Source organism: Heteronotia binoei, chromosome 18 (genome assembly GCF_032191835.1).
Source record: "Heteronotia binoei isolate CCM8104 ecotype False Entrance Well chromosome 18, APGP_CSIRO_Hbin_v1, whole genome shotgun sequence".
Taxonomy (NCBI): domain Eukaryota; kingdom Metazoa; phylum Chordata; class Lepidosauria; order Squamata; family Gekkonidae; genus Heteronotia; species Heteronotia binoei.
The window spans coordinates 22,895,887-22,916,180 of record NC_083240.1 but is presented as its reverse complement, the minus strand read 5'-3'; the positions used below and the strand labels follow the sequence as shown (position 1 = coordinate 22,916,180).

Sequence of the window (20,294 nt, the reverse complement as noted above, 5' to 3'; positions counted from 1 at the left end):
TTCACCCAAAGGGTGATTACCATGTGGAATTCACTGCCACAGGAGGTGGTGGCGGCCACAAGTATAGCCACCTTCAAGAAGGGTTTAGATAAAAATATGGAGCACAGGTCCATCAGTGGCTATTAGCCACAGTGTATGTGTGTATATAAAATTTTTTGCCACTGTGTGACACAGAGTGTTGGACTTGATGGGCCATTGGCCTGATCCAACATGGCTTCTCTTATGTTCTTCTCCACATTGTGTCAATTGATTGTAAACTGTGAGCCTGCTGGCAGAGATTTGTCTTTTTAAGGTAGATTGCACAGCACCTATTCTAGCAGAGTAGCCTGTTTTAGCAAATACAAAAGACCACTCTGATGGCACATTTAAACATACTGTAGCATAAGTCCTTTCTGAGTTTGCACTCACTTCCACAGGAGCAGTTAAATGAATCCTTCATCAGCAATAATAAATTTGTTGATCTTTAAAGTGTCATAGGACTCTTCTTTTGTTTCTGTGCCACAACTGGAAATTTTAGGCGCTGCTGTAAACAGAAGATGAGGCCAATGAACACAAAACATTTAGCTACTCTAAAGCAGGTGGAGGCAATCTTTTCAGCCTGAGTGCCAAAAAAGCACTAAAGTGAAGATGGCACTAGAGGAGGAGAAGGGAGAAGAGGGCTGTCCTTTGGAGATCAATGAACCCCCTTGTGCCAACTTCACTTCTCCCAGCAATTTCTTGTACCTTCTGTGAGGATGATGAAATCCGCCTCAGGTGGGTCACTGGGCTCTACTGCTGTGACCCCAGCCTTGAGGAATGCTCTTCTTGAGGATGTGAATTTATGCTGTTGACTTTTTTAAAACGACCTCTGTTAATCTGTGGAATTTAGGAGGCCATTTGGAGGTGCTTAGTTTCTGCTTCAGCAGTTTCCAGGCGTGATTTATAGTCTGAACTGCGGGTGCTGCTTGAAGTGGTCATTGGTTTCCAAATTATTTTTACAGTGGTAATGCTTTCTGTAGCTATCTTTTGAAATATTTTCTTTTATAAGTCACCTTTCTCTTCTTTGGGGAGAAAGGTGGGGTTTATAAGTACTTTAATTAATTAAAAAAATAAAGGACAGATTGAAGAATGGAGCAACGAGGCAGGAGACGGGGATCAGGACTGGTGTGATGCATAACATAGAGAGAGAAATAATGAACATAAGAAGGTGAAAAGAACCCTTTGTGAAGGAAGGAGGGAGGGTGCAGCCTAAGGCTCCTGGTCACATTTCCAGCTCTGCAATTACCTTGCTTCCCTTTCCTTACCAACTCCATTTTTTACAACTACAGCTTCAACATACCACTTCCAGTCCTATCTTGACGCTCATCTCCACTTGTCTGCTTTCTGGTGGCTGGCTGCTTCCTTCAACTGGATTTGATTTGCCACTAAATTCCCACTTAGGGAAGGGGGCCATGGCTTAGTGGTAGAGCATTTCCTTGGCATGCAGAAGGGCCTGCATGCAATTCCTGGCATCCCCAACTGAAATGACCATGAAGTAGGCAATCTCTCTGCCCGATACCCCAGACAACTATTGCCAGCCTGAGAAGACAATCTTGATCTTGCAGGACCAAGGACCTGACTTGCTACAAGGCAGTTTCATGTGTACGTGTGTTCACTGCCAGCTGCTAACCCTGCAAAGGCCACTCCCATTCCTAGTACTCCACTTCTATGGCTGGCCTGGTAGAGCAGTATCTTCTTCAACCAGCTAGCACTCTAAGAACAAGAAGCAGGCAGGATTTGCTCCTGGCTCCCAGGTCAGCTAAGGCTCCATCCAGAGTCGCGAGCAAACCAGTGAGATTATTCACCCCTTCAGTTAGCCCAGCTCCAGCCAGAAAAGTCTTCAGCAACAGATCTCTGATAGGAAGCAAGAACTTTATAAGTAGCCATTTCTGTAGCCCTTTTTTGCAGCATACCATGTGTTTCATAGTTCTTTTGACATTCACTTTTCCTAATGACTTGGTCCCCTGTCTCCCACTCCTCTGGTTTAAAATTGTTCCAAATGAAAACATTTCTGGGGGGTGTCTTTGTTTCACACATGCACACTGCTTGCTTGAGCACCAGAGAAACATTATAGGGGCAGGGAGAGTCTTTTGTGAGGTATTTGCTTCTCGGTTGCAAGTCTTGGGCTGTTTGCACATGGAGGTTTAATTCTGCCTTGTCTTTCTTAAAGCAGCACTGTTCCTAGGAGTATCTGCATGATGTCATCCCCTATTCTGCTTCCATGTTTTCACTCTACTGTAATTTTCCTGGAAAGATCACAGCCAAACTAATTGCTTTTGGATACCATGTAGATACACTTTCGCACCTGTAGCTATTATTTGCCTCCCCCAAATGGAAGGACTTTAATAGCAGGAACTGCTAGATCATTACAGTGATGCAATAACCTACCAGTTCATTTTGCCATGATCTACTAGTTCACAGTTTTCATTTTAAAATTCATTTTCATTCTGGAGTTATGAGGGCAAAAGTGCAGGCTGCACATTTCCCCCTACAACTATGCAACAAAAATGGTCAGACACTTTAAAAAATAGAAGCTGGGAAGTAGAAGACTGTGGCAATAGATCAATACATAGATTGCTATAGTGTTACAACAATATAAGAATTCCAGTTTAAAAAACAAAAAAAGACTTCCCGGGGGGGGGGGAGGAAATAGTGGCTGTGGAGAGATAAGACATGGAAAGTGCAGGGAACGCTACTGCATGGACATCCCATCACCACTGTAAATGACTGCATTTGCAGCAGTATCAAGAGCCAGTCAGAGAATGTACCATAGGGAAGCAGCCTTGGAAATGGAACCCCACAGAGGAAATGGAAGACACTGCACTTCTGTTCCTAAGACACACTCACTGTAGACACTGCTTTTTGTCATCTTTTGCAAATGGATTTTTTTGAGCAGCCATTAATGCTGGCTTCCCTTCTACGGTAGCTCTTGAGACAGAGCACAAGATGAAGGAAAGCTTCAACATACCACCTTCATTCACTGAAGCATGCCACAAGGCTCTGGTTGGCCATGTGTTTCCAGCAGCCAGCCCATTTATGAACTTCCCATCATACACAGCAGTCTGATCTAAACTGTCATCCATCACAGTCCCGGGCAGCTTGGGGGTGGAAGGATCAGCACATCTATCACCTTCATCACAGCTGTAGGGAAGTCTTGACGTCATTAAGCGGTTCATTAGCATTCGTGGTGGCAGCCAAAATAATTACGGGATGAAGAAGACAACACCTTTGGGCTGCAAAAGGGACGATTCCCCACGAACAGCTGCCAAGAAAAGCCACCTCAATGAGCAACCTTGAGGACGTCCCTGAAAAAATGCTACATCTTCTGACAAGATTTGCGTCAGCCGACTCAATAAAATTGAAGGGTTTAGAGACAGTGAAGCTTTGGACTCCATTTAATTAACCAAATATAATTTTTTTTAAAAAAATGGAACAGAGTGTTAGGGCATCCCATACGCTGGCAACCAAGGGTACTTCCAAAGTTTTCGTCACTGATTCACTAGGCACTATTGAAACTCTTGTTAATCAGTTGGCTGCTTTTGGCCTCTTCAGATTTGTCCCTTAGCATTCAATGCTACAGCAATTGGCCATTGCTCCCGCCAGGAAGAAAAACAGCCAGTAAAAGCCAAAGCACTAGCTGGAGGAGGTTACAACTAGGTCTCATGATTATGAAATAACCTCCCCAGGGAGGTGCATCCGGCCCCCTTGCTTTTGATCTTTGGGAGGCAGGAGACAACAGTGTTACTGTGATTTTAAATTCTGTTAGTATGTTTTTATGTAATTTATGAGTTCTGTAAGGAAGAAAGGCAGCTAATGTTTTAAATACAGAAGTAAATAAGCCAGGCCCATCACCCCAAGTTCCAGCTCTTACTCTCTTGTTCTTGCAGACAGTAGGCCAAAGCACCATCTTCCAGGACGGCAAAATCTCGACAAACTGCATGAGAAAAGAGCAAAGAAGGAATTCATCAAGAGAGGGCTCAGTTCTCTTTGCATCTCTCTTATCACCAAAAGATGTCGCTGAAAGATCTACAGGAATCCACTCACCTGTTCAACAGCACCGAGCGTTCCTGCTCCACTTGGATTTCTTTACCACCCCTCTGCTCCATGAATGGGCAGAGGACTGGGGTGGAGAGGGGGAGGCAACACAAAGGTGGAGAAGAATTCCCCTCCCTTTAAGAGGCACATGACAGCTAGTGTAAGTGATTGTCTCCCTATGTAACAAACTCATTGCACAAAGCAGGGCAGTGGCAAGAATTCAACAAAATTTATTTCTTTTTGCTATCAAGTTGCAGATAATTTATGGTGACCCTGTAGGGCAGGAGTGTCAAACACGAAGCCTGGAGGCCTATCAGGCCCCTGAGGAACCGGCTGTCATCTGCTTCCTTCTCTCTCTCTCTTGCTTCCTTCTGCATAACAGCTTGCTTTGCCAGGCTTGCTCAATCGCACAGGAGCTACACAGCAAAACCTCTGGAAGCTGCTTAGCTTCCAAGGTCTGGCTAGCCCAGACTATCCAGGTAAAAGCAGCATTTATTTAGCAACAGCTTTATATTCAGGACTCCCACAAACTAGAGGCACTTTCCTATATTTTTTTTGAAGAGACTCATGGGAGATAAAACTGCATTTCTCAGGTGTGGCAGGGGGCAGAAGCTTTTTACAAAGGAAAGCTTTGGGGGAGGATCTATATTATTTTGTTTGTTTGTTTACCCTGCAGTTGAACAATCCCATTCCATTTATTGAACTGGGAAGGTTCAAAACGGGAGTTTCAGAGCTCACTCGAGCACATAAAAATTTAACTTGCACTAAATGCGGCAAGAGTGCTTTCAGACTGGCTCCACTGATTTAAAAAATGTTACATCTGTCTTTACTCTTTTACTGGATGAATAAAAAGAGGCCCTTGTTCCTCCAGGACTATAACAGGAGAGGAAACTGACGAAACCAGAACCAGAGGAGGGAGGAAGCATAATAAAAGCACCTATTATATTACTAAACATTTTTCTAGTGTTTTTGGAGTGTTGAAAGAACTTCACACACATTCTCTCAGTATTGTTTACAAAAATACCACAAGGGGGTTAGGCATTACTACCCCCATGTGGCAGAGAGGAGAGGAGACTGAGGTTTGGAGAGTTGGTCTGCTAAAGGCCACCTAGCGATTTCATAGTGGAGGCAAGATTTGAAGAAGACGACTGCAGATTTATACCCCACCCTTCTCTCTGAATCAGAAACTTAGAGCAGCTTACAATCTCCTATATCTTCTCCCCCCACAACAGACACCCTGTGAGGTAGGTGGGGCTGAGAGAGCTCTCCCAGAAGCTGCCCTTTCAAGGACAACTCCTGCAAGACCCATGGCTGACCCAAGGCCATTCCAGCAGCTGTAAGTGGAGGAGTGGGGAATCGAACCCGGTTCTCCCAGATAAGAGTCTGCACACTTAACCACTACACCAAACTGGTTCTCCACACCAAAGGACTTCCCAGCCCACAATTCATATTCTGAGATAATATCCACATGAAAATACAGGGCACCGTAGAAATGCTAATGTGGTGCTTAGAATGCTGAACTAGGTTCTGGAAGATCCAGGTCCAAACCCCCACATGGCTGTGACGCTCACAGGGGGTTCTTATGTGGGTAAAATGATGAGGGGCCAACCATGCACGTCACCCTGAGTTCCTGGGAGAAAGAAGGTGGGGGGGGGGGAGAGAAAGAACATCCATTGTCTGACTACAGGGTCTTCAGCGACTCTGTTCTACCCCACCCTCGCCAAGAATGCAGCTTGTCTGCTGAAATCAACAGGCACCGCCTTGCAGAACCTCTGCCAAAATCTGGGTGTGCTCAAAAAAACAGTGCTCCCTGCCACCGCCAATAACCTCCCCCCCCTCCATGGCGGCATTCCACTGCTTCACAGCTGGCAAGAGCTTGCAGCTTGATTATGTGTTGAAAGGTCTTTCTGTGTGCACAGGACTTATCCCATTGTTGACAGAAGCTGAGACATGAGAGAAGGTAGTTCCTCACACTTCAGAAGATTTCTGCAGGCCCAAAGCTCACCACTCTGGCCTTGAGATGTGCTAGTAAAGCAATGGCCAACTGGAAGGGGAGGAGGCACAGCACACGGGTCAACAAAGCCCCAAGTAATTTCATCAGGCTCCTTACACAGCTCAGCCAAATTTTAACCGAGATGGAGTAAGACCTTTGCCCACCGTTTCACTTGGAAAGAAAAGAAAAACATTTTCAAGCTGGAACATTACTGCACTTCTCTTTTGGATTTAGTACAGACTGCTGCAGCTATAGCCAAGGGCTTGCTTGTGAAGCCCTTCCTGACAGTTTGTGCCAATGGTAGAATGGAGACAGGAGGGGTCAGTTTGAGCTACAAAATATACTGCAATTGCCCAGGGAGGACCACTCTAAGGAGATCAGGCTGGACCCCTCTGGTCCAGAGTGAAGGCCAGCCAGCACAGAAGTCACACCCCATCTCCAGCTAGAGCACCGTGGTCTCCGTGAGTGGATGAGATGCTGATGCTGTGAGGATGGGTTTAGATTTGTTAAGTACTGGGGAATTTTGGGGGGCATGCCAACTCTGTACAAAAGAAACAGATTCCACTTAAAATGAAATTAAACAGACTGCTGGCACTCAGTAGGAAAGAAAAGGACACAAAGCAGCTTTTATACCAACTCCTGGGGAAAAATCAACAGGAGCTAGAGACCATCTGGTTCAGGATGACTCATCTCTATTTATCTAGAAAATTAATATGCCACCTCTCCAGACACCGGCTTGAGGCAACTCACAACTAAAACAACAAAACAAAACCAGCCATTAAAAATGGAGGCCTATGGTAATCTAGATGGGTGTGTGCTAGAACCTGATAGTTAGAGCGTGACAGGCAATAAGAGCCAATTAGGGACATCAAAGAGCCATGAGAGGGAAAGTGACATGCATCCTGACAGCACTTAAAAAAAAAAGAAACGAAGGACAAGTGTTTATACATCTGGGTAACAAACAATTCTGAAAAGTTCTACATCTGGGTAACAAAAATGAGGAACATGCATAGAGTAGCAGTGTGTGTGAACAAGATCTTGGGGGTATGGGTGGATCATAAATTAAATATGAGCAGCCAGTGTAAGGCAGTGACAAAAAAGGCTAATGTGATCTTGGGACATCTCACCAGAGGCATAACAGCCAAATTGCAAGATGTTGTTGTCCCACTGTACACTACATTGCTCAGGCACACCTGGAGTATTATGTGCAGTTCTGTGGAGGCCTCACTTCAAAAAAGATGTGGACAGAATGGAGTGGGTGCAAAGGAGAGTGATGAGGTTGATCAGGGGCCTGGGGACCAAGCCCTATGAGGAAAGGCTGAGGGACTTGGGAATGTTCAGTCTGGAGAAGAGGAGGCTGAGGGGGGACAAGATTGCTCTCTTTAAGTATTTGAAGGACTGTCACTTAAGAGGAGGCCAGGGAGCTGTTCCTATTGACAGCAGAGGATAGGACATACAATAATTGGTCTGAATTAAGAGTGGGAAGGTACCAGCTGGATATTAAGAAAAACTTTTTTTACAATGAGAGTTGTTCAACAGTAGAATCAGCTATGTAGGGAGGTGGTGAGCTCCCCCTTCCTGGCTGTCTTTAAGCAGCTGCTGCATAAACATTTGTCAGGGATGCTCTAGAGTCTAGATTGGTCCTACATTGAGCAGCGTGTGGGACCAGACGGCCTGTATGGTCCCTTCCAGTTCTGTGATTCCATGATTCTATATAAAAATGTCGTTAAGTCTCCCAGTTAAAATGGAAGAATTGGAGCACTTGGTGTTAAATGAGAACACAGAAGTTAGCGAGTATTCAGAAACCTAGTGGGACAGGGAAAATCAACATATAAAACCTCCATGAAATATAGTCTGTTGCTCAGCAATGCTATCACATATGGAATTCTGAACCTGGCCCCAAGTTGAAGATCAAAAAATCCACACAATGGAACCCTATACAGATAAAGGAGACATTTTAACAAACCTCAGAAACCCCAAGTCTGCAGAAGAACCTGGATATTCAAAAAGGAAAACATGGGGGAGGGGGTGTACCCCTCCAAATTACTGAAGCTTAAAAAAAAAAAAGTTGACCGAGATCTCATAAGACTATGTTGCGAGATCCCTGTGGCTCTTTTGAGGTTGCTGGGCCACCCCCAAACAGTATTGCAGAGGCTTCTATGCCACAGTTTGTGTTAGCCAACATGGGGAGAGGGGGAGGAAAAAAAAAAGAAATAGATAGGTGGAAAGAAGAGAAAGGGGAGTGAGGGGTGGGAAAGGAGTGAAGGACAGAAAGAAAAGCTGAAAACTCTTGAGTACAGGAAAAAGGTAGGCTGGAAGGTGGGAGAGAAGAAAGGAAGCAGGGAAAGGGGAGAGACCACCGGAGCTGACAGAAGGGAGGGAAAGGCAAAATCAGCTAAAGAGAAGGGGGAGAGAGCGTGGGGACAACTATGTGCGATTTCTCTGCTTGAATATTAATAAAAATAAAAAAATAAAGTATTAATGTGTTCAGTGTTAAATCATCAAATTTAAAGTTAATGATGGTGAAAGTAGCATGGAATTACTTTGCTAGTGGTTCCCAAAAAATATAATTACCTGTATCCTACCACCCCGCTAAGGAATGTTTTAAGCCTTCCTCAGCCTAATCAGCCTTCCTCTATTGCAAAAGACATCTAAGTTGGCAAAAGGTTTCTTAGGTTGGAAGAATTTCTTCCAGCCTCTGGTACAATAGGACCCAGTGAATTTATAAAGTGGTTTTTATTAAAAAGTTTGAGAACCTCTGGTTTAGAAAAAAGATGACCCAGAGCTGGGGGGAAATGATGGAGATTTTAAAAATTATCTACAGGGTGGAAAAAGGACATAAAGCGTTCTTCTTTGTTCATAAACTAGAATTCACAGATGCCCACTGTTGTTGACCGGAAGCAGATTCACCAACATGAAACAAACCATTTATTCAGAAAGGTATTCTTGAAGAATTCACTTCCACAGTACATAGTCACTAGCTTAGATGGCTTTAAGAAAGGATTAGACATATTAATGGAGATAGGGTCCATTTGTGGATACTAGCCTTGATGATAACAGCATACAGCTTCTGTATTCAGAGAGACGAGCCTTCTGAATACCAGTGCTGGTTGGTAATAGATGGGAGATTTTGGCTTCTCCTCTGCAGAAATGCATTCTGAGGGCATTGGGTAGGCCACTGTGTGAAACCAGATGCTGGACTAGATGGACCACTGGTCTGATTCAGCAAAACTGCTTTAGGTTCAAAACTGCTTTAGGTTCAATATGTTTTTTCATACCTGTAAACATATAGTTTCTCACAGAAGTTGGATTAGAGCTGCATTTTACCAATCCAAGCTAGGTCTACAGCCTGTTCTAAGACTTCAGTCAGTTCTAAGAAGTCAACCACTTTGAAAACTTACCTTCTTGAACGGGGGGCAGTCGGGAGCTGTCGATTTGAACTCCAGTCATCTTCCGAGCTGGGTGCTTTGCTGCCTTTGTGCTGAGTAGCTTTCACACACTCCTGAGAGTGTGAAGACAACCTGTAACGAGAGGCACAGTGAGTCAGTAAGACTGTATGATGACAAACTGAGTGGTTTTTCAAAAGACGCCAGAGGCGACAGGCTGAACGTTGCACAAGCCCAGATCACAAACTTCCTGAAAACTGCACAGACAGACAGTCCTGTTGATGCTGGTAGCTCAATATGCTTCTCCTAAAGATTTTGCCTCTGGTCTCGGCAAGAGGAAATCATTTGCCCTGATGAAGGATAGATAGCAACAAGAAAATGCTTTTCATATTCCTACAGAACAAAGTGGGGGTTGCTCATTAACTAGGAAATATGCTAAAAAGAAGAGGAATTTATCCATCAAAAACACTTCTCTCCCATCTCCCCATGCAGATGAGGCGGTCTACAATGAAAAGTGCTTGTTTAGGTGCACCTAAACCACTGGGTGTGCCCAGTGGAATTTTTTTGCTTTTTCCTTTGATCAGTAGATACCTCCCCCCTTCCTCCCACCTCATTCATGGCACAAACTGCCTATGAAACTCCCTTCAGTTTCAAGAGATGTAGAGTGGAGGAGAGGAGCAGTTTTTCAAGAAATGCAAGTCCAAATCTCCCTTGGAGAGCAAGGAACTAGATAAGTGTCTCTCTGGATTAATTACCACTAAAGCCTATATAGATATAAAAGCAGAGCAATGTTTCTAAAAATCCCAGTATTTAATCACCAAAGCATCCTCTCAATATGAAAGCAGCCAGAAACAACCACATAAGCCTTGCACCTTTTCTAGAAGATTCCAGAGGCCCATGGATTCCTGTGGGACTTATATTGGGGAGACCTAGGTTAGACTGGGGAACCCTCACCTGGATAACCCAGGCTAGCCTTTGGGTGTGAGACCTCCAAGCAATGCCGGGGTCATTATGACACAGAGGCAGGCCATGGCAAACCACCTCTGAATGTCTCTTGCCTTGAAAACCCTGTGGGGTCACCATAAGTCAGCTGTGACTTGTTGGCAAAAAAAAAAAAAAAAGAGAGAGTTAAATTGCCCTGACCTAGATTGGCCAGGCTAGGCTGATCTCATCAGATATTGGAAGGCCAACCCTGCTTAGCAGTACTTGGATGAGAGACCACAAACAAAGTCCAGGGTTACTACACCAAGGCCAGCAATGGCAAGCCATGTCTGAACCGCCTCCTCCTTGAAAACTCTACGGGGTTGCCACACACATCAAAGCTACAACTTGACGGCAAAAAAAAAAAATCCATATCAGATGTTTACAGAATGATCTTAAAGCCAGTTACTATAAACTTCGTGTATCCCATAAGGGTTGCTCTGCGGATAAAAAAAAGAGCAATCCCATATATGATGACTTGAGCTCCTTGGCATACGTAAGAGGTTGCTTGAATCCTGCTGGTATATAAATGTGAGAGACAAGTTTCTTGGGATCTGTTTGCTTACAGATATTCTGTGTCTGCATTTACCCATTTAAAAGGGCCTGGAAGGACCAGAGTTGGGTTTATTTATTTAGTTCACTCCTTTGCTGCCTCTCCAGAATAAAGCTGCCCAAAAACTGCCTCACAAGAAAAGCAAAACAAACAAAACCATCACACAATCAACCAACTGTCAGAACAGCTGACAATACATTATAAAAGCAACCCAGTGGAACAACAGGAGGTTAAAGTGACCTGAACTGGCATAAAAAGCCAGAAATAAAACCTCAACAGGGATTTTTTATAAAAAGGACAGTCCCCCCAAAACCTATGCAACAGGACTACTAAAGCAGTGCAAAATGATAGATAAGTCATAAGCATATAGTAAAATGTTAAAATGGACAAAAAAGAGAGAACACAAATGTATTTTGCGGGGTGGGGGAGATAAAAACCCAAGCAAATAAAAATGTCTTGGCCTGGAAAGTAAAGAAATGGACACCAGGTAAACTTCCAGAGGAAGTGCACTCTATAAATGAGGTGCCACACTGAAAAGGCCCTGTCTCTGGTTTTATTTATTTTTTATTTTTATTTTCATTGATTTATAGGCCGCCCTTTCCCATAATGGGCTCAGGGCAGCTTCTGGCATAGTAGAACAATCAAACCTGTTTAAAACAATTAAAACAGTTAAAAAATTAAGCAATTTAGCCATGACTCACATTAGGTGAGGCAGCCTAAGCAGATCGATCCTTGTCCCAACCTAGATGTTCAATCCCAGCTATATTGGTTTCAGAGAATCAGTTCAGTGAATCAGTACAGCGCAATCCGTGCAGGGGGCCCATTTAAATGATAGGATGCCTGTCTGCCTCAGCCATAGGCCCGGTGAAACAGCTCCATCTTACAGGCCCTTCGGAATGGTAGCAGATCCCGGAGGGTCTGAACCTCCACCAGGAGCTGGTTCCACCAGGTCGGGGCCAGGGCCAAGAAAGCCCTGGCCCTGGTCAAGGCCAGTCAGACGTCCCTTGGGCCAGGGATGGTCAGAAGATGCTGACTGGCCGGTCGTAGCAACCTCAGGGGCTCGTATGGGGAGAGACGGTCCCGCAGGTATGCCAGTCCCAGGCCGTGCAAGGCTCTGAATGTCAATAGCAAAACCTTAAAGTGGATCTGGTACTCAATTGGTAGCCAGTGCAGACTGCGCAGCATCGGCCGACTGCTCGCCCGTACAGGCGATTCAGACAGCAATCGTGCTGCTGCATTCTGCACCAGCTGGAGCTTCTGGATCAGCCTCAAGGACAAGCCTGTGTAGAGTGAGTTACAGTAGTCTAACCTGGAAGTGACTGTTGCATGAATCACTGTAGCTAAGTCCTGAGGGGCCAGATAAGATGCTAGTTGTTTGGCCTGCTGAAGATAGTAAAAGGCAGATCGTGCAGCAGCTGTAACCTGGGCCTCCATAGACAGGGTGGCATTCAGTATCACACCCAATCTCCTCACTTTCTGGGTTGGTACAAGAGATGTGCCATCCAGGGTGGGAAGCCAGATCCCCAATCTTAGTCCCCCCCCCCCCCCCGAGCCAAGGGTACAGGACCTCCGTCTTAGTTGGATTAAGCTTTAGCCGGCTCAATTGTAGCCAATCGGCCACTGCTTCCAGCGCCCCGGTTAGATGGTCTGGGGCAGAGTCTATATGGTTGTCCATCAACAGATAGAGCTGAGTGTCATCTGCATACTGGTGACAACCCAGCCCAAAACCTCTGGCAATTTGGGCAAGGGGGCGCATATAGATGCTAAACATCATCGGTGAGAGAAAAGCTCCCTGCGGCACACCGCAGTCTAGTGAGTGGCGCAGGGAGGTCTTCTCGCTGATCACCACCCTTTGTCCCCGACCACGGAGGAAGGAGGAAAACCACTGTAAGGCAGCCCCCTGGACTCCAATGTCGGCAAGGCGGTGGGTCATTAGATCATAGTTGACCGTGTCAAACGCTGCAGAGAGATCTAAAAGTAATAGCAGCGCTGACCCGCTTTGATCCAGATGCCTTCTAAGGTTGCCACCTGCCTCACTTTCGAGGGAGGGAACAGAGGACCAGGTCTGGACTGAAGATCTCAACAAACAGCCAGGGCTGCATGGGAGAAAATGCTCCATCAATTACCCTAGTACTTAAAGACACTGTGGACTTTAAAAGCAAAATGAACATAAGAACATAAGAGAAGCCATGTTGGATCAGACCAATGGCCCATCCAGTCCAACACTGTGTCACAGTGGCAAAAAAAACAAAACAAAAACCAGGCTCCATCAAGAAGTCCATCAGCGGGGCCAGGACACTAGAAGCCCTCCCACTGTGCCCCATCCAAGCACCAAGAATACAGAACATCACCACCTCAGACAGAGAGTTCCAACAAGTGGCTAACAGCCACTGATGGGCCTCTGCTCCATATATTTATCCAATCTCCTCTTGAAGCTGTCTATGCATGCAGCCGTCACCACCTCCTGTGGCAGTGAATTCCATGTGTTAATCACCCTTTGAGTGAAGAAGTACTTCCTTTTATCAGTTCTAACCCAACTGCTCAGCAATTTCATTGAGTGCCCATGAGTTCTTGTATTGTGAGAAAGGGAGAAAAGGTCTTCTTTCTCTGCTTTCTCCATCCCATGCATAATCTTGTAAACCTCTATCATGTCACCCCTCAGTTGACACTTCCCCAAGCTAAAGAGCCCCAAGCATTTTGACCTTTCTTCATAGGAAAAGTGTTCCATCCCTTTAATCATTCTAGTTGCCCTTTTCTGCACTTTTTCCAATGCTATAATATCTTTTTTGAGATATGGTGACCAGAATTGTACACAGTATTCCAAAGCAACACCTTGAATTGTGTCTGGGAACAGACAGGCAGTCATCACAGAGACTTCAGTAAAGGGGCAATACGTGCCCCATAGCTAATCCCAGACATTAGGCTTACTTACTTCAAAGGCAGCAGCAAAGAGCACATTGCAGCAATTTAACTGGGATATAATAGCCCAGGCGAGCCCAATCTTGTCAGATCTCAGAGGCAAAGCAGGGTCAGCCTTGTTAGTATTTGGATGGTAGACCACCAGAGTTGCTACACAAAGGCAGGCAATGGCAACCGATATCTGAACATCTCTTGTCTTGAAAACTGTACGGGGTCACCATAAATTGGCTGAGATGTGATGGCAAACTCCTCCCCCTCCCAAAAAACACACACAAAAAAACAGAACTTGAATAGTTATGGACAACAGTGCCATTTTTAGAAGTTACATCCTTCTAAGTTCCCTGCAGTGCAAGCTGTGTTTCTCCATCAAAATTCATTTTACAATGAGGCCTCAGTGTTTGTTTGCAAATATTCTTTCTCAGCCTATGGAAACCACCTTGGACACTCCACTGGACACTGGTTTACTAATGCGGCAAATGAGTCCTGGTGGTTTTTCTGGATATCTCAGTAGCTGATACTATAAAACATATTACCCTTCTGTGGAGCCTCATCATTATGGTGCTGAGCTTGAGAGTTGCTTGCAAAGCAAGGTGACACATGAAGATGCCTTATACTGAATCAGGCCATTGGTCCATCAAGGTTAGTACGGTCTACTCAGATTAGCTGAAGGTCTCCAGGGTCTCTGGTAGAGGTCTTTCACATCACCTCCCACATTATCCTTTAACTGGAGATACAGGGACCTGAGACATTCTGCATGCAAAGCAGATGTTCTACCACTAAACCACATATCCCTTCCTTGCCTCTTACGCTTCTCTCAGACCCAACATAAGCTATGAAAGATTCTCCTGCCTTGTGGAAAAGCACAGAGGGATTTCCTTTCTGTTCCAGGTTAAGGATACTGTGCAACATTTGGTCTGATGAAGACTAAGCATGCCCATTGCTCTCCAACAAGCATGTACAGTCTATTTCAGGGATGTCAAACAAGTGGTCCAGGGACCGAATCAGACCCCCGGAAGGCTCCTATCAGGTCCCCAAGCAACTGGCTGTCATTTTCTTCCTATATCTTGCTTCCTTCTGCAAAACAGCTTGCTTTGCAAGGCCTGCTCAACTGCACAGGAGGGAAGAAGGGGAGGAGGCAGAGTTTGTTTTTCCAGGCTCTCTCAATTGCACAGCAGAGTTCCTGAGCCAAGCCTCTCTTCCTTCTATTGGCTGAGGCTCCCCCCCCCCAGTCCCCTGGGGAAGGAAGGAAAGAGCTTCCTTTACCCAGTTCCCTGGAGAAATACAAAGAAAGCACCTTTAAGACCAATAAGTGCTAATGTTTTAAGTTTTTAAATATATATATATTTAATTGTGTTTGTATGTGTCATTTATAAAGTTTATATCTCTGCTACCTAATCTTAAATTGATAAAAACATGGCCTGGCCTGACATTGCCTGGCCAACAAGGTCTCATTTATGTCAGATCCAGCTCCCATAACAAAGGAGTTCGACACATGTCTATTTAATGGCAGGAGGAGGGGAAAATTAGCCTTTAGAGTATCTTGGATGGGGATTTAGTGTGTGTTCCTCCTAACCAGGATTATCATATAACACTGACTTATACTGAGCTGTATCATTGGTCCATCTAGCACAGTCTGCTCTGACTGGACAAAAAGGTCTTTCATGGAGATATCAGAGGTTGAACCTGGAACCTTCTGAATGCAAAGCTTCTACTCTTCTTCTTGAAAAGCAGGTTACAAGGAATAAGTTCTTGAACATGTGCTCCTCCCTTCAGAGACTAGAACAATCCAGAAGCAGCAAAACTGCTGTATTAAGATATATTATAGTTCAATCCTAAACAGAGATATGCCCTTCTAAATCCACTGGAGACAGTGGGTTTAGAAAAAGGGTAACCGCTTAGAATGGCACCATCAGACACCTTGGCCTCCTTACCCACAGGATATTATAAGCTTTTGAGGGCTCTGATAAATTTTAAGCTAAATGTACCTTGGAAGAGCAGTTAATTAGCATTAAGAGGAAAAACACTTTCTCAGACACTAATTAATTGGGCATGAAAAGATAAATAAATATAGTAGCAGCAAAAAAGGAAAGCAGACAGGAAAAGACTAATGCCAGAGGCCAGGCCAGGTCGTCACACCTACATGAGAAATGGAGGACCAGACTGCAGAATAAGAGGAAATTTTAGAGTTTGGAATTTCCCAACTGCTCTCCCTCCCCCATCAATTCCAACTTGTGCTGTATTTCCCTATCTTGCACAGAAAAACTTCAGATTCCGGTACATGAAGCAAGTGAAGGGGCATTTTTGGAACAGCAAAATTTGGTGGTTTGAGGCCATTTGTGGCAGTAAGTGGAACTTGGGAGTCCCCTTATGAGGGGCCTTTCCCACAAGGCAATGGCTTCCAATGGGAGAAACAGTATCACTGCAGCAGCCAATGAAGTGAAGCATCAATAGGGCTTCCAGATGGCAGCTTTCCCCACACTTTCCCTGCCCCAGACCCCAAGGCAGACATACTGATGTACCATCACATGATATGCCAGCTGCCAAGTTATTTTATTTTAAAAAGCACCCTGTTGGCACTAAGGGGGAAGAATTTCCGCTACAAAGATTAGGGTAGGGAAAATCGCTGATAAGTAGGCAGTACCCAGGAAAATCCAGACTTTCCCACCTACATAGCAGCCAGCCTGGCTAGGCTGCAATCATTCCCAAAACATTGCAGAAAAGCAGGTTTGGGAAAGATTGCAGAGAAGTTGAGGAAAACCGGGTGGTGCATGGAAGTGCCATGAGGTTACAGGAAAGCAGGGAGAAGAAAAACATACCAACGGCCTTAGACTTGAGGCAAATCACCCATATGGAAAGAGCCACTGAAAGCTTTGTTCTAAAAGACAACATGGCCAGATTTGGACCACTAGTTGAAGTTATTTAACTCAACTTCATATCTCTGGAGCCTTTGTGAAAGGAACATCTTAGCTTTCACACTGCATGAAAAGACATTTTCATGCTCCTTTGCAGTTTTGGCTCCGAGCTGCGACAATTTTACTTGCTTTCTTGGATTCCCATCACCCCCAGCTGGCTTGGCTGTTGTTACATCTGTTCCTTCCAAGGGGTATTTCATAACATTAACTGCAGTGAGCAACCAAATCCTTATTACACACATATACAGCACAGACTCCATGCTGAGTGTTGTACCCAAAATCTATGGAGGTAAAGAACTGGGGTGACAAGAAGAAGGAAAAATATAATTGCGTGGAGCCAAAAAGTTGCAATGACGTGGAAATCTCAGGCCACACAATGGCTGTGCCCTCATATGGCCCAGAAGACAAGTTGGAAGACTTAACTGACGGTTTCCACATATTTTGAATCACAATTAAATTTACGAATACTTTTGCTGATTCCTCAAAGAGAAAGTTTTTAATTTAAAAATACAGTAGCAATTATGAAGCTCACAGTTTAATTTTTAACAAACAGGCCAAACCCTACCACAAAGAATAAATGGACAAATCTGACATCAAGAATAACAAAACTAAGAAACCTGTAGGGGAACAACTTTTGTTGGTCTTAGAGGTGCCAAAGGACTCAAACTTAATTTAATTTTCAATCCATCCTAATAATCCAGTATTAACCCTGTTGCGGGGGGGGGGGGAGGTGGGGCGGGCAGGGCAACAGCAACACTAAGGGAGGCTTTGGCCTCCATGCCCTGCTTACATGCCTTTCAGAGACATCTGGCCAGCTGCTGAGTGAAACAAGAAAGGTTTATCTCTCTGGAGATGGCAACAAAGCCATAGGCTTCTCCTGCCATTGTCCCTCCCCCAGCAACTAGTGTTCAGAGTTTGGCAAGTCTTAGGACTTCTCTTAGCAGAAGCCTGCTAACTGTTCTTGAGCAAGGCTTGTTCTTCTAAAAGTTTAACAAATGCAAGACTGTAGGAAATAAGAGCAATTTACCCAGGACAGTTAAAGTTACTGTGCCTGCAACTTCTTAGCTTCTTTCAGAATCTGTTTTAAAAATGGCTGCAATGTTGGTAATTTTCCAGTAAGGCGATGTGTTTTATGATAAGATTAATATTTGTTAGCAAAATCAACAAGCTTTTAAAAGTCCTTGGATTTTGTTAATCAAGACTCTGATTCCCTAATTATTCCTGGAACCCAACTCTGCCATCTCTTCATCATCTTGACAGTACACAGGAATTCCACCCTTGTTCTCTCCTTAACAAGAGTTTATAAGAAGTCATACTAACGAGGCACCATATGAAGAAACTAGAATGAGATTCCATTAATAGATATACCAAACATTATTCTACACTAAATAAACAGATGGCTTGAAAGTTGATATAATCTAAGGGTGGTTTCAGAAACTACTGGGCCAACAAGGCAATCCTAAAACTCCTCTTTTCTCCCCTTTTTTAATTCTAGTCCTCTGCCACTTGTGCAAAAAGCCAAATAAATGTACTTTTAGTGGCAGAGGTTGTGGTTTGCTTCTTTTTTTTTGCATTTCTTGTCAGACTATCTGGGGTTTTTTTTATTTTAAGGTTAACCTGCTCTGAGTTCTGTTGATTGGAGAAAAGAGGGACATTAAACATTTTTTAATAAACAAACCACCTCCTAAACACAGACCTTATCCTATTCCATTCCAGGGGTCATTTTGTAGAAAAATAGGTGGTGGAGCTCATCCAGGGATTGTTATGCAGATGCACATACTATTCAATGGACAAGGAGGTGGAACTCTCAGGAGGAGGAGGAGGAACTCTCAGAAAGGTTCAGGAGCTGTGCTCCTGCGAGCTCCCACTGAATCTGAGGCCTGCATCTAACACAAAGAGCTTAAACTAGGTCTAGTCTCTGGCCAAATTTATAGTATCCCAAAGGAATCTGAGCAAATGCCTTCTGGAAATAGCAACTGAAAAGCAACTTTTTACCAAGTAAGGACATCTACAGCTGCAGAGCGTGCTTAGTTGGTACGTGTGTGCATATGGACCTCTTATCTTTGAGGATGCTGTTTTCCCCGTCTTGGGGAAAAGGGGCAGCATGAGAGTTCCTCCCACTATCATAGCATCTTGCACCAGCTCAATTAATATGGAACAACTCCAAAAAAACATTGTCCCAATGGCACGATTTTTTTTTAACTACATCTCACTGCCTTTATATACAAAGGAGTAGAGAGTAGGTCCCAAAAGATGATGACTCTACCTCTAACGAGCTGGGCTGTTTCATGTTCTGAAATCAGAATACCGTATTAAAGGTAATCTTTGTCTTCCCCATTCTACACAGATAGCACAAACTAGTCTCAAATGCAGGGGTCCCCAACCCCGGGGCTGCGGACCGGTCCCAGTCCACGGCCTGTTTCCAATCGGGCCGCTCCTCGCTGCCCCCCCCGTACCCCATATTCACCATTTAAAGGCCAGAGAAGGGGCCATGAAGCACTTCCCAGGCCGACCCCCCCCATCACCTGATTGGCGGGGAAAACTGCGGCAGTAGGCCGAATTGGGTGCCCCCACCCTGCCTGCCCTGGGTCCACGATGGGCCGGCCGGCCCTACGGTCATTTCCCCAGGCCAAAAAGACTGGGGGTCACTGCTCTAGTGTGATGGGAACATATAGAATAAATTCTCTATCTCACAACCACATTGACCAAATCCCAGAAACAAAAAAGACTCTTGATTCTGCACCACAATGTCACAGAAGAGTCTGCAAGAGGCCTCTGTACAGCATACTGATGAGTCAAGCACAATCACACGAAAAAGCACCAAGGTTCAGCCAGAGCTTCATCATCCTACATTACTTTAAAAAGGGGAGTTATCCAAAGGTAACTCCAGCAGTGTGTCCTGCATGGGATCATCAAAGGCATTCAACCCAACTTTCTTCTTTAAAAAATTGAAAGATAAAGGCATTTTGCATATGCTCAGGGAGCCATGGCTGATGAATATAGGTTTGCCAATTCTTGCCTGGGAAATACTTGGGAGGTTTGGGGTGTGGAGAGTGGGGTTTGGAAAAGTTTGAAGAGGGGAAGGACCTCAGCAGGAATAATGTCATAGAGTCCGTCCAACAAAGCGGCCATTTTCTCCAGGGGAACTGAGCTCTGTGGTCTGGAGATCAGCTGTAATCTCCAGCCTTCACCTGGAAATTGGCAACTGTACTGATACTGAAGGTCCAGGAGATTCTGTAGGGTCCCCTGATCCAATACCTTTGTGGGCTCTGAAAGGCAACACTGGGAACAATGGATTGTGTTGAGCAACCCAGTACTACCATTCAGAATCAGAGAACTACGCGGGGAGTGGTGTACTTAGCCTGCCTGTCAAATTTTGGCCTGATGGTTGCAAGACCTGTGGGTACCCATTCCCATGTGCATTTACCTTTTCCATTTCACATTCTACCATAGCATCCTGCACCAGCTCAATTAAATATGAAACTGCCCGAATGGCA

The 20,294-nt window shown here is 44.7% G+C and overlaps 1 protein-coding gene across 4 annotated transcripts in view; it reads right to left on the bottom strand.

Annotated features, from left to right (window-relative positions):
- Positions 1 to 20,294, bottom strand: part of LOC132587398 (coiled-coil domain-containing protein 50-like) — a 44,113-nt gene that overhangs the window by 22,532 nt on the left and 1,287 nt on the right. For all 4 annotated transcript variants that reach the window (XM_060259704.1, XM_060259702.1, XM_060259703.1 and 1 more), the window contains exons 2-3: positions 9,448 to 9,567; positions 3,890 to 3,952 (exon numbers count right to left, since the gene is read on the bottom strand). In XM_060259704.1, the coding sequence (XP_060115687.1) occupies positions 3,890 to 3,952; positions 9,448 to 9,496 (112 nt within the window). In that variant the 5' untranslated portion in view covers positions 9,497 to 9,567. The remainder of the gene's footprint in view (positions 1 to 3,889; positions 3,953 to 9,447; positions 9,568 to 20,294) is intronic.